General features: G+C 42.4%; 1 protein-coding gene across 8 annotated transcripts in view; it reads right to left on the bottom strand.

Annotated features, from left to right (window-relative positions):
- LOC121280429 (LIM domain-binding protein 2) overlaps window positions 1–13,110 on the bottom strand; it is a 330,324-nt gene that overhangs the window by 21,784 nt on the left and 295,430 nt on the right. For 2 of the 8 annotated variants that reach the window (XM_041192450.1, XM_041192771.1), the window contains 2 exons: window positions 8,369–8,458; window positions 5,942–6,090 (listed from right to left, as the gene is read on the bottom strand). In XM_041192450.1, coding sequence (XP_041048384.1) covers window positions 5,942–6,090; window positions 8,369–8,458 — 239 coding nt within the window. Of the gene's footprint in view, window positions 1–4,873; window positions 5,072–5,941; window positions 6,091–8,368; window positions 8,459–13,110 lie in introns of all 8 variants that reach the window. The other 6 variants (XM_041192706.1, XM_041192886.1, XM_041192619.1 and 3 more) reach the window with 5 other exon arrangements.

The following is a 13,110-nucleotide window of genomic DNA, read 5'->3' on the forward strand; positions in this document are numbered from 1 at the left end:
CACTTGGGCGAATCCAATGATGGAGACAAAATCCATTGCCCTCTGTGCCTATGGGGCCATGAACTGAATACACTATGCTGCCCTGGCAAATTGAGCATCAGTGACCGGCAAGATGCAGCGGTGTGCTGCAGTTTATGAGATGCTACCAAGGTCCGCAGTTGATCCTTGGAAGGTACCAGAAGCAAAGAAGTTTAGGACCACAATGACTTTGACAGCTACTGGCGGGCATGGTGACCAGTGTTGCGAGGTGCGAGGCCTTCGACAACCAGATGTCTGTGATCACCTGCTTAGAGAGCAGCAGTCTCCTGCAGCACTAGTTCTTGGTTATCTCCAGGCATCTCCGTGTTTGGCTACAGATCTTATACTGAGGGTATGGGCTCTTTGTCCTTCCTACCCTCTTGATGGTTGGGTCGATGCCCTTTTTTTGTGCTTTCGTGGGACATAGGTGTTGCTGGCTAGGCCTCATCGCCATTGGGCCCAGATTCTAAGAGCTGTGCCCAAACTGCCAACTGCTGCTTCCTTGTGGTAGGTGGCCACCAAATTATTCTTAGAAACTTTGCCCCATTGCTCATATGCCCCATGATGCTAGGAGGGTGATGACTCCCTGCACTGCCCGATTGCTTACTGCTCACTCTCCCAGCCATCCATGCAATGCCAAGGCCTCCAAGCCTTCCTGTGCATCATTTACCCTTTTACGGGGCTGTCATTCCCTGTGTCAGCCATGACTGGATCCCTTCATTCGGTTGGCCCTAAACATTCTGTGAATCTCAACAGCCCCCATTAATGAGCTCTTAATGAGTTCCTTAACTGACTTAATCTCTCCTACCTTTTGTGGATAGGACACATCTGGACAATTTTCCACATTGTTGGGTAGATTTTTAAAATTCATTCATGGGATGGGGGTGTCGCTGGGTAGGCTAGCATTTATTGCCCTTCCTTAATTGCCTTTGAGAACTGAGTGGCTTGTTAGGCCATTTCAGAGGGCAGTTAAAAGTCAACCACATTGCTGTGAGTCTGGAGTCACATGTAGGCCAGACCAGGTAAGGATGGCAGATTTCCTTCCCTGAAGGACATTAGTGAACCAGAAGGGATTTTTTTTACAACAATCGACAATGGTTTCATGGTCATCATTAGACTTTTAATTTCAGGTTTTTTCACTGAATTCAAATTTCACCATCTGCTGTGATGGGATTCGAACCCTGGTTCCCAGAGCATTAACCATGGCCTCTGGATTATTAATCCAGTGACAATACCAACCACCACCTCCCCTTAATGCCAGCATTGTAGCTGTGCTGGAACAGCTTGACTAAGGAAGCAGCTAATCTTAGAGCACACGTCTTCAGTACCATAGCCAGGATGTTGTCAGGGCCCATAGCCTTTGCTGTATCGAGTGCCTTCAGCCATTTCTTGATATCATGTGGAGTGAATTGAACTGGCTGAATACTGGTATTAGTGATGCTGGGGACCTCAGGAGGAAGCCAAAATGGATCACTCACTTGGCACTTACGAGCATACATATGAACATGCGAAGCAGGAGCAGAAGTAGGCCAGTTGGCCCCTCGAGACTACTCCGCCATTCAGTAAGATCATGGCTGATCTGTTTGTGTTTTGAGTTCTACATTCCCATCTACTCTCGATAACCTTTGATTCCCTTGCCTATCAAGAATCCATCTACCTCTGCCTTAAAAATATTCAGTGACCCTGCTTCCACTGCCTTCTGAGGCAAAGTGTTCCAAAGTCACACAACCCCGAGAGAAAAATTTTTTTCCTCATCTCGTCCTATAAGGGTGACCCCTAATTTTAAAACACTGCTCCCTAGTTTTGGACTCACCCACAAGAGGAAATATCCTTTCCACATCCACCTTGTCAAGACCATTCAGGATCTTATATACTTCAATCAAGTCACCCCTCACTCTTCTAAACTCCAGTGGAAACAAGCCCAGCCTGTCCAACCTATCCTCATAAGACAACCTGTTCATTCCAGGAGTCAATCTAGTAAACCTCCTTTGAACCGCCTCCAATGCATTTACATTCTTCCTTAAATAAGGAGATCAAAATTGCACAGTACTCGAGATGCGGTCTCACCAATGCAACATCCTTACTTTTATAAATGAAAGCAAAATACTGCGGATGCTGGAATTCTGAAATAAAAATGGAAAACACTGGAAAAACTCAGCAGGCCTAACAGCATGTGTGGAGAAAGAAAGTTAACATTTCGAGTCCGTATGATTCTTCTTCGGAGCCTTACTTTTATGTTCAATTCCTCTCGTAATAAAGGATAGCATTCCATTCCACTTCTGGCTGAAAATGGCTGCAAATGCTTCAGTCTTGTGTTTTGCACTGATATGCTGGATTCCCCAGGATGGCAATGTTTGTAGACCCTCCCCCTCCTGTTAGTTGTTTAATTGTCCACTGCCATTCACAAATGGATATGACAGGACTACAGAGCTTTGATCTGATCCATTAGTTGTGGGATTGCTTAATTCTGTCTACTGCATGCTGTTTGACATGTATGTAATCCTATGTTGTAGCTTCCCCAGGTTGGAACCTCATTTTTAGTATACCAAGTGCTGCTCCTTGCATGCTCTTCTCCACTCTTCACTGAACCAGGGTTAGTCCCCTGGATTGATAATAATGGTAGAATGAGGGATATATTGGGCAATGAGGTTGAATACAATTCTGCTGTTGCTGATGGCCCACAATGCTTCATGTTTACCCAGTTTTGAGCTGTTAGATCTGTTCTCAATCTATCCCAATTAGCATGGTGGTCGTATCACAGAACATGATGGGGGATGTCCTCAGTGCAACAATTGAGTTTTGTCTCCATAAAGACACTGTGGTGGTAACTCCTACCTATCATGGACAGATGCATCAGCGACAGGTAGATTGGTGAGGATGAGGTCAAGAGATTTTTCCCTCATGTTCATTCTCTTACCACCTACTACACACCCAGTCTGGCAGCTGTGTCCTTCAGTACTCAGCCAGCTTGGTCAGTAGTGGTGCTACTGAACCACTCGTAGTGAAGGATATTGAAGTCTCCTATCCAGAGTAATTTCTGCACCCTTGCTACTCTCAGTGCTTCTTCCAACTAACGTTCAACACAGAGGAGTACTGATTCATCAACTGAAGGAGGGTAGTAGATGATAATCAGCAGAAGGTCTCATTACCTGCATTTGACCTGATACCATGGGGTCTGGGGTTAATGTTGGGGTCTGGATTCAATGTTGAGGATCCTAGGGCCACTCCTTCCCTATTGTGTACCAGTGTGCCATCACCTCTGGTGAGCTTGCCCTGCTAGTGGGACAGGACATGCCTAGAGATGAAGATGGAGAACTCTGTGACCTTGGCTGTAAGGTATAATTAATATATGTAAGATATGCTTCGGTGAGTATGACTATGTCAGGCTGTTGCTTGACTAGTCTGTGGGACAGCTCTCCCAATTTTGAACACAAATTCCCAGATACTAATGAGAAGGGTTTTGCAGGATTGGCTGGGCAGAGTGCCTTTGTCATTTCCAGTGCCTAAGTCAATGTTAGATGATCCATCTGATTTTATTCTTATTCAACCTTTCAGTATAGGTTTGATACAACTGAGTGGCTTGCTAGGCCATTTCAAGAGCAGCTATGAGTCAACCACAGAGCTGTGCATCTGGAGTCACATGTACAGCGGAGCAGGCGAGGATGGCAGATTTCCCTCCCTAAAGGACATTAGTGAGGCAGATAAGTTTTTAATGACAACCACATTTTTTCATTTCAGATTTATTAACTAATTGAATTTAAATTCCCCAGTTGCCATGCTGAGATTTGAATTCATGGCTCCAGAGCAATAGGCTGGGACTCTGGATTACAACTCCAGTACCATTACCATTAAGCCACTGTTCTGGTTGTCTGAGGCTGAACCAGACTATTCACAAACTTGGTGGCATATTTGACCTTGTGATGAGCTCCTGACCACATATCCACATCACTTGGATATGCACTTGAGGTACCATAACTTATGGGGCTACAGACCAAGAACTGGAAGGTGAAATTAGGTTGGATAACTGCTTTTCAGCTGGCACGGGCATGTTGGGCTGAATGGCCTCCCTCTGTGCCACAAAGCTTTCCACTTTTTTTTAAGCTCGCAGTTCCCACCTCCGTAACATCTCTGACTCCTTCCTGCATCAAGTCAACTATTACTGAAACCCTCACCCTACCCTCTGTAAATTGAGGTTACCCAAAACTCTGCTTTCCCATGTCTTAACTCACACCAAGTCCCGTTCAATCATAACCCAGGTCCTTGTGACCTACATTGGATCCTGGTTAAGCAACACCTTGATTTTAAAATTCCCATCCCTTGTTTTCAAATCCTCCATGGCCTTGACCCTCCTGTAGTCTCCTCCAGCTCCAGTTATCCAAGATATCTGTGCTCGTCTAATTTCCACTTCTTGAGCATCCATGCTTTTAATTGCACCCCCATTAGTGGCCATACCTTCAGCTGCCAAGGCCCAAATCTCTAGGTCTCTCTACCTCTCTTTCCTCCTTAAAGACGTTCCTTAAAACCCACCTCTTTGGCCAAGCTGGGTTAAATACCCTAACATCTCTCATGTGGCTTGGTGTCAAATCTTGCATTATAACGTTCATGTGAAACACCTTGGGTCATTTTATTACAATAAAGGTGCTATATAAATACAAATTGTTGATGTTGTTTCCCTAAAGATGCTGAGGCTAATTACCCCTATAACCACCCGGCTTAGAATGGTCCATCTCAGTATGAACAGGGGGAGGAAATCTGGGACTTTTCTCGTGTGTATTGCTCAGCTATGTGCTGAGTGAATACAATTTAAAATAAAAACAATTTAATTTTTTTCCCTTCTGCGTTTCTGGGGATTTACCTTATTCTGGAGCAGTGGAAGACGACATCTAGGATGTCATGTGGAGCCGCTGTGCTGGACTGTGCGAAGAGGACGCTGGCATTTCAGGTGGAGCCACCATGGGGGAGACGCTGTCCTGAAGGACGTGGATGAAGCCCTGCTGTAGCTGCTGCCAGAGGAGGGAGGATACCGTGGGTCTCGATTACATTGTTGGAGCCGCTTATTAAAAAAATAATTTTAGTTTTTTTTCAGTTTTTAAATGTTCGCCTGTGCGTGTTTTTTTTTAAATTGTTCTGCTGAGCCTCGTTACAAGTTTTTTAAAAAGTTGGCGGGGGTGGGGGTTTATTTGAAGGTTGTAAATGCATGAGATGCGGCTGGTTTCAGGACAGTATTTGAAGGTTAGTTTCTGGATTAAGATATCTTTATGGAATATAAATGTGTTGAGGGGGTGTTCCATCCTTCTTTAAGAACTTGGTTTTTCAGCCCTTTGCAGGTGCTAACCATCTTTGTGGAGCACAGTGTCTTGCTTGGGCACTAGAATTTGGCCTTGGTGAGTCACCTATCTGAGATTGTTGAGTAAATAAAAGCAGGCCCATGGAGATAGAAAAAAAATCAGCATTACACTTGTATTATCACACGCTACCGCTGCTCACAACCATGGTATTATATACTATGTTTATTTTTACATACCATTTATTTTAGAGAAGAAAGGATCACAGTATCTACGATGTTACCAAGCCACTTTTGCTGTCACAAATTTATTTTTGTTTTCCACTCAGTCCTATACCCTTGGGAATAATTTATCTCACATAAAACGCAGGTGCTAATGGAACAAAATATACAAAACATACACTTTCGGAGGAAGTTTGATTTAGAAGACTTGTGTTGGAAGAGATCCGGGTGGAGCTGGATGAAAATGTGGCACACTATAATTGGGGTATTTTCTGGATATTAGCAGGTAAAGATTACTGAGAAAAGCTGGCACAACAAAGAAGGTCAAAACAACCATCTCAACAGTCTTATTTTTTCTTGAGTAACTAATGGATAAGTTAATACAGTCCATACACGGAAGTGAAAGGAGATGCTTACAGGTACCTGACTGGAGAGACTGAAGTTCCCTGCGGGGCTCTTTTTCTTGCTGTTTGTACTATTGGTATTTCCTACACTGCTGTTTGAGGTGCTGCTTGCTGAGTTCTTCCTCTTTCTTCGTTTGTTTGTCTGTTGTCTCGTAGGTTCCGCTGTACAAAATAAAACAAAAAAAACCCCAAAAAGAATCAGGATCAGAGTTTTTGGGTCACACTAATGTTCCAGGGCTCAACACTGATTAAGTTCTGCCTTTTCCTAACTAGCTAAAAATGAGGAGCTGCTATGTCAAGTGCAACATGTTGAAGGTACATATTGCATAAAGCTGCAGAATGCTGGCCGGTCAAACTATAATGCATGGATTCCATCTCCTGACAGTCTCTCTAAAAATGAATCCCCTTTATTGTGTTCATTAACTTACACAATATGTAATTCATTTAACTAAATGGTTTTTAAATGTTCCCATCATATTAGACCACCAAAGCTGAATCAGATTGTTGAAGATCACCATTATTTCAATTCCTGGATGTTTATCTGGAGTGGCCGGTGACTTAACTTCAGTATTTGCTAATTGAGTATAAGTACTCAATTGGTACAAGTTGGCTTCAAAATCATAACTGGATAAGGATAGGCATCCAGGAAGGTCAAAAATGCTGATTTCCTAATGTCAGTTTGGTGGCTCTCTTAGTGGTTTCCTGACTTTAAATATCAGATTTTCAAAAAAGTGACGACCAGAATTAAAGTTAAGATTTTTCCTACTAGGCAACAAAGTTTTACAAATCTTTCATTTGGAAGGATGTGTAGTTTGTGTTGATGGCACTTTCCTTCCCCATTCCCCCAATAATTTCTCATTTTTAACATCGTTTTCTGACTAATTTGGAATACATTTTTATTTGACTGGTTAAAACGGAGATACTGTGGTTTAATGATTTCCTTTATTGGTATTCTTTTTGGTTTATTTTAAATATAGGAAAACTATACATTGAGGAAAGGTCATTCAGTTTGCTTCTTACTTCAAATAAGTTACAACTTACATCGTATGGACTTGCCCAGTTTAGTTAATATCCTGAGGGAGGTGAATAAGTGATATAACTTCTTAAGAAGATAGTACTCAATCTGTTCTTCATATCATTCTGCTCTCTTTCTTGATGGAGTTGTTTCAAATAGTATTAAATACCTTCGATGGGCATTTATTCCACATTTCAGCTACACTGAGGGAAAACATTCTAATGTCTAGTCTTACAAAATTTTACACATACGTCCTGCAGGTCTGTTTACAGTTCAGATTAGGTAACATTCTTACTTGTACATTGTGCATGTTTCTGGATCATGGTCCTTTCAAATTTCTTTCCTCCACTGAAAACAAATTCACTTTTGAGAACTTTTCCTTATAAGTCCCTAATTTTCTGAATTATTCTTGCTGCTCTTGCTTAAACTCTCTTTATTTGTTCACTTTCACATTTCAAACAAGTAGATAAATGAACAGGTATTGGCTTTGCCCCTCCCCAATGACAATGCCACTCCTCATTAAGACAGAAGGAGGTGAACCTATGGTGAGAGAGATGAATTGCCAGCTTTTGATGAGGTGAGATGTTCAGCTTCTGTAAGGATTCCCACCTAACATTCTAGCTGAAGAGTCCCAAAATGTACGTGCCTGCCAAAACTGAGTCTTGAACGTGGAACCACAGGAATATGAAATGAGTACCATTGGTCCAGAGCCAACTACAGGAGGTTTCCTCCAGTTGCTGTACAATAGTAATGGCGTAAACATTGTTGTTTAAAGGTCTGGCACACAAAGGGTAAAGGTGGGACTGAGTACAATACCGCCCACACAGTGATGTAAGAGAGCACATGACCCACACCTAGGGGTCAGTGTAGTGTTGGACAGAGCCATGAGTAGAAGCAAGCATGGAGACAGCTCCTAGCTTGGACCTTTACTGTACCTATATATATAGTTTCTAGTAGTTAATAAATACTTACTTTTGAACTACCTAAGACTACAAATACCTTAAAAGAGCTACCTAACTATGCCCAACACCTTACAACAAACATAAGGCAAAGATTTTCTCTAATCGCTATTTCTAGCAAAAGTCTAAACACGTTCTTTTAGAACGCTTTTGCAACTTCATTAGAAGTGGAAACATAGGAAACGTTCCCTTTCTCTTTATGTTGCTAACACATAGTGACCAGACAAAATCTTCCTTCATATATAGCATGGGTCAACGATTAGTTATGTGTAGATTAATCGATATGGAATAGGCCTTTTCAAGGCTGTGGTCCAAATCATGGGATCTAGATGCTGTTATCAGGACTGTGTAAACCATCTGAACCCCCCAAGATTGGAATAGCCTCATTATTTCCTCCCCATCTTTATTATTTTATATAATATATACTTCGAATGACTTAAAAAGTAATTAAACTTTGTTTTCTTACCGTTATGCGCTGGGCGCGCTGAGCGAGGTTGTGGGGTTGAGGCGGTGTGACGTAGGAGAAAGGGTATAACAGCTGATTGTGAGGTTCGACCTGAAGGATTACAGCATCACGGGACAGGTATTTTACTCTTACATGGTTGTTACTTTCAGCGGTTTTACTGGTTCATATACGATATAGTATATATTATATAATTTTTTGTAATTTTTGTGAGAGAATGAATTTCCTCCATTTTTCTCCTCAGTCCCCCGGGTTCCTCTAAACCACTTACCTCCATGGCCAAAAGGGCAGGCAAGTGATCTGTTTGCAGCCTCTGCCAGTGCCATTCTGAGCCTGACACGTGGAGGAGCACAAGAATGGCTAGGGGACCACAGACAGTGCCTCCAATTTTACCTCCCCTTCTGTGGGGAGGCATCTACCCTCTGCTCAGCTCCTTCCCAAGACAGCACGGCTGAGATCGGAAACCAGGCAACGTGGGAGATTACACCTTTCATCCCACCACCATTGTGACTCCAATGTGCTGAGACACTGTGTCACTTGTTGTATTGTAAGATTATACAGTTCTCAAATTACTACATCTTCTTCACACTTGCAGATATAAGATGAAAACACGATGAGAATAGTTCACAAACTAACTGCTTTCAATAATATAGATTTATTCTGCAGTTACATAAATTATATAAAGAGTGTAACAATGGCCAATCTTCCAGCACTCTGAAGGCAATACATAACTAAAAACGATTAGTATCAGCCCTTGTACTACAGACTAGAGACACTACATTACCAAAGAATTACAGAAACATCAGGCTTCTTTCATATTACCAAATGCACTATAACCCTAAAGCTGCAAGAATGATTTTGGTTTGATTATCTCTCAATTGGAGCACTAATTAGAGAATCGAGAAGTCAGCAGGGATGATTTGTGATGCTCCTGATATTTTGATCACTGATTTTATTGGTGGGAAAATGGGATATACTGGCCTTTGTGACCAGTTCTCTAATCCATGATTCTGTTCAGCAAGGCATTGTGCTTGGAGTGGAGTCTTGCAAATTTGCAAGTGAATAAAAATTGTCAAATTTTCAAGTCTCTTGATTTTGCCTTGATGAAAGGTTACAGATCTGAAACATTAACTCTGTTTCTCTCTCCACAGACGCTGCCAGACCTGCTGAGTATTTCCAGCATTTTCTGTTTTTAATTTTTGATTTAAAAAAATTATCTTTTTTTTAAGCATGAAGTCCTTTATACTCTAATGCTCATTAAATAGCCTTAATTTACTCACAACACCAGATTACATGTTAAACTGGCTATTTGTCAGCATATTCTGCTTGCCTCAAGCAGTCTGGGAGGAAACTGAAGTAATCAGCAACTTGTATAGTTTACTTCACATGGTCATACACACGACAATTTACTTACTAACATGGTCTCCTGGCCTAAGAGGAGTTGGACTTGTGCTGGTGAGTAAACTGACCCACACTAAGTGTCTCACATCAGTTTGTGGGGCACTGTTCTGAAACTGACAAACCATTACTGCAGCACCAGAATACCTAGTTAAATGGGACAATTTTGATTTTGGCAGCAATAAACCATAAAATTCCTAGGCTTACAAATTTGATGTTGTAACACAATGAATCTGTCAACAAACTCAAAGAAATATCACAGCAACTTTGATACCAAATTTAAACTGTAACAGGAGTGTAAGATGTCATTTAAAGCTGCAGCTGTGGTACTGCAGCATACAAAGAAGCTGATAGCAAAATTACCAGTGCATTTACTAAATGCTTGGTCCAGCAAAAATCCTACATATCCTGAATAGAGATTTGTTCAGTTTTACCTGGATGACTTCACATGAACCTCATGTGATTTACAACCAAATAATTTCCAGTTAATTGTTACCTTTGAATATTTGTGCAGCTGCTTTTAGTTTGTGTGTTGAGTATTTATTTACCTCCCTCAGTTTTTATTTGTTAATATATGTATTTAGATAAATACATATATGATCATAATTCAAAGATTTAATTTAAAAACTCTCCTAATTGGATTGGTCAGTTTTACAGTATTTTCTGGGGTGGGCTGTGAGATTTTATTTTGGGCACTCCCTGGACCCAATTTTCTTCAAAAAAAGAATCTACAGGGTCAGATCTAGGAGTTGGATGTTTTAGTGTCAAATCTAAAGTGCACCAATGGCAGACCTAATCAGCATGTTAACCTCTGTGGAGGATTTAGGAAATAAATGTACAATTAATTCAAGGTTGCAAAATGTAGAGGGATGATTTATTTAAAATATCCTTCCATTTTATGCTGCGAAATTATTCTTACCAAAGAAATACTTCTTTGAAAATGTAACATATTTCATGGGACTATCCTGGTGGGATGTATTGCAATCAACAGGGTATGTGCAACTTCAGACCACTGTGGTTTCTGGGTTCAGGCAACTCTGGGTTGGCTCAGGCCAGTTTTATTTTCATTCACGGGGTGTGGGCTTCACTGGTTGGGCCAGCATTTATTGCCCATACCTAGTTGCCCTTAAAAAGGTGGTGGTGAGCTGCCTTCTTAAACCACTGCAGTCCATGTGGTGTAGGTACACCCACAGTACTATTAGAAAAGGAATTCCAGGATTTTTTCCCAGTGACAGTGAAGGAAAGGTGATATATTTCCAAATCAGGATGGTGAGTGACTTGGAGGGGAACTTCCAGGTGGTGGTGTTCCCATCTATCTGCTGTTCTTGTCCTTCCAGGTGGTAGAGGTTGTGGGTTTGGAAGGTGCTGCCTAAGCAGCCTTGGTGAATTGCTGCAATGCATCTTGTAGATGGTACACACTGCTGCTACCGTCAGTGTTGGACAGAGTGAATGTTTGTGGATGTGCTGCCAGTCAAGCAGGCTGCTTTGTCCTTGACGGTGTCAAGCTTCTTGAGTGTTGTGGGAGCTGCCACTCATCCAGGCAAGTGGGGAGTATTCTATCACACTCTTGACTTGTGCTTTGTAGATGGTGGACAAGTTTTGGGGAATCAGGAGGTGAGTTACTCGTTGCAGGATTCCTAACCTCTGACCTAGCCACAGTACTTATATGGCTATCCAGTTCAGTTTCTGGTCATTGGTAACCCCCAGGATGTTGATAGTGGGGGAGTCAGTGATGGTAATGCCACTGAACGTCAAGAGACGATGGTTAGATTCTCTCTTGTTGGAGATGGTCATTGCCTGGCACTTGTTCTGCGCGAATTTTACTTGCCATTTGTCAGCCCAAGCCTGGATATTGTCCTGGTCTTGCTGCATTTGGACACGGACTACTTCAGTATTTGAGGAGTCGCGAATGGTGCTGATGATGATCCCGTCCATTACTTTACCGATGATCGAGAGTAGACTGAGGGAGCAGTAATTGGCCGGGTTGGATTTGTCCTGCTTTTTGTCCAGATCATAGTGGGCAATTTTCCATATAGCCAGGTAGATGCCAGTGTTGTAGCTGTATTGAATAGTTTGGCTAAGGGCAATGAATGTTCTGAAGCACAAGTCTCCAGTACTATTGCCAGAATATTGTCAGGCCCCATAGCCTTTGCATTATCAAGTGCCTTCAGCCATTTCTTGATGTCACGTGGAGTGAATCGAATTGGCTGAAGACTGGCATCTGTGATGCTGGGGACCTCCGGAGGAGGCCAAGATGGATCGTCCACTCGGCACTTCTGGCTGAAGATTGTCGCAAATGCTTTAGCCTTATCTTTTGCACTGCTGTGCTGGACTCCGCCATCATTGAGGTTGGAGATGTTTGTGGAGCCTCCTCCTCCAGTGAGTTATTTAATTGTCCACCACCATTCATGACTGGATGTGGCAGGAATGTAGAACTTAGATCTGATCTGTTGGTTGTGGGATTGCTTGGCTCTGTCTATCACTTGCTGCTTATGCTGTTTGGCACGCAAATAGTCCTGTGTTATGGCTTCACCAGGTTGACACCTCATTTTTATGTATGCCTGGTGCTGTTCCTGGCATGCCCTCCTGCATTCTTCATTGAACCAGGATTGATCCCTAGGCTTGGTGGTAATGGTAGAGTGGGAGATATGTCATAAGGCTACAGATTGTGTTCGAGTACAATTCTGCTGCTGCTGATGGCCACAGCACCTCATGGATGCCCAGTCTTGAGCTGCTATGTTTGTTCGAAATCTATCCCTTTTAGCATAGTGGTGGTGCCACACAACATGATGGTGGATATCCCCAGTGCGAAGGTGGGACTTTGTCTCCACAACAACTGTGCAGTGGTCACTCCTACCGACACTGTCATGGACAGATGCATCTGCGGCAGGCAGGTTGGTGAGGATGAGGTCAAGTATGTTTTTCCCTCTTGTTGGTTCCTTCACCACCTGCCGCAGACCCAGTCAAGCAGCTTTGTCCTTTAGGACTCGGACAGCTCAATCAGTCGTGCTACTACCAATTCACTCTTGGTGATGTGTACAGAACATACTGGGTAATTTTCCATATAGCCAGGTAGATGCCAGTGTTGTAGCTGTAATTGAATAGTTTGGCTAAGGGCGTGGAATGTTCTGAAGCACAAGTCTCCAGTACTATTGCCAGAATATTGTCAGGCCCCACAGCCTTTGCACTATCAAGTGCCTTCAGCCATCTCTTGATGTCAAGTGGAGTGAATCGAATTGGCTGAAGACTGATTAATTTGTATCTCTGAATGTTCACTTTAAAAAAAAATAAACAACTTTGAATTAATGATGGAAGGCTGTATAGGGACATTCAAGAGCCGATGATGG

The sequence above is a fragment of the Carcharodon carcharias genome, chromosome 1 (genome assembly GCF_017639515.1).
Source record: "Carcharodon carcharias isolate sCarCar2 chromosome 1, sCarCar2.pri, whole genome shotgun sequence".
Taxonomy (NCBI): domain Eukaryota; kingdom Metazoa; phylum Chordata; class Chondrichthyes; order Lamniformes; family Lamnidae; genus Carcharodon; species Carcharodon carcharias.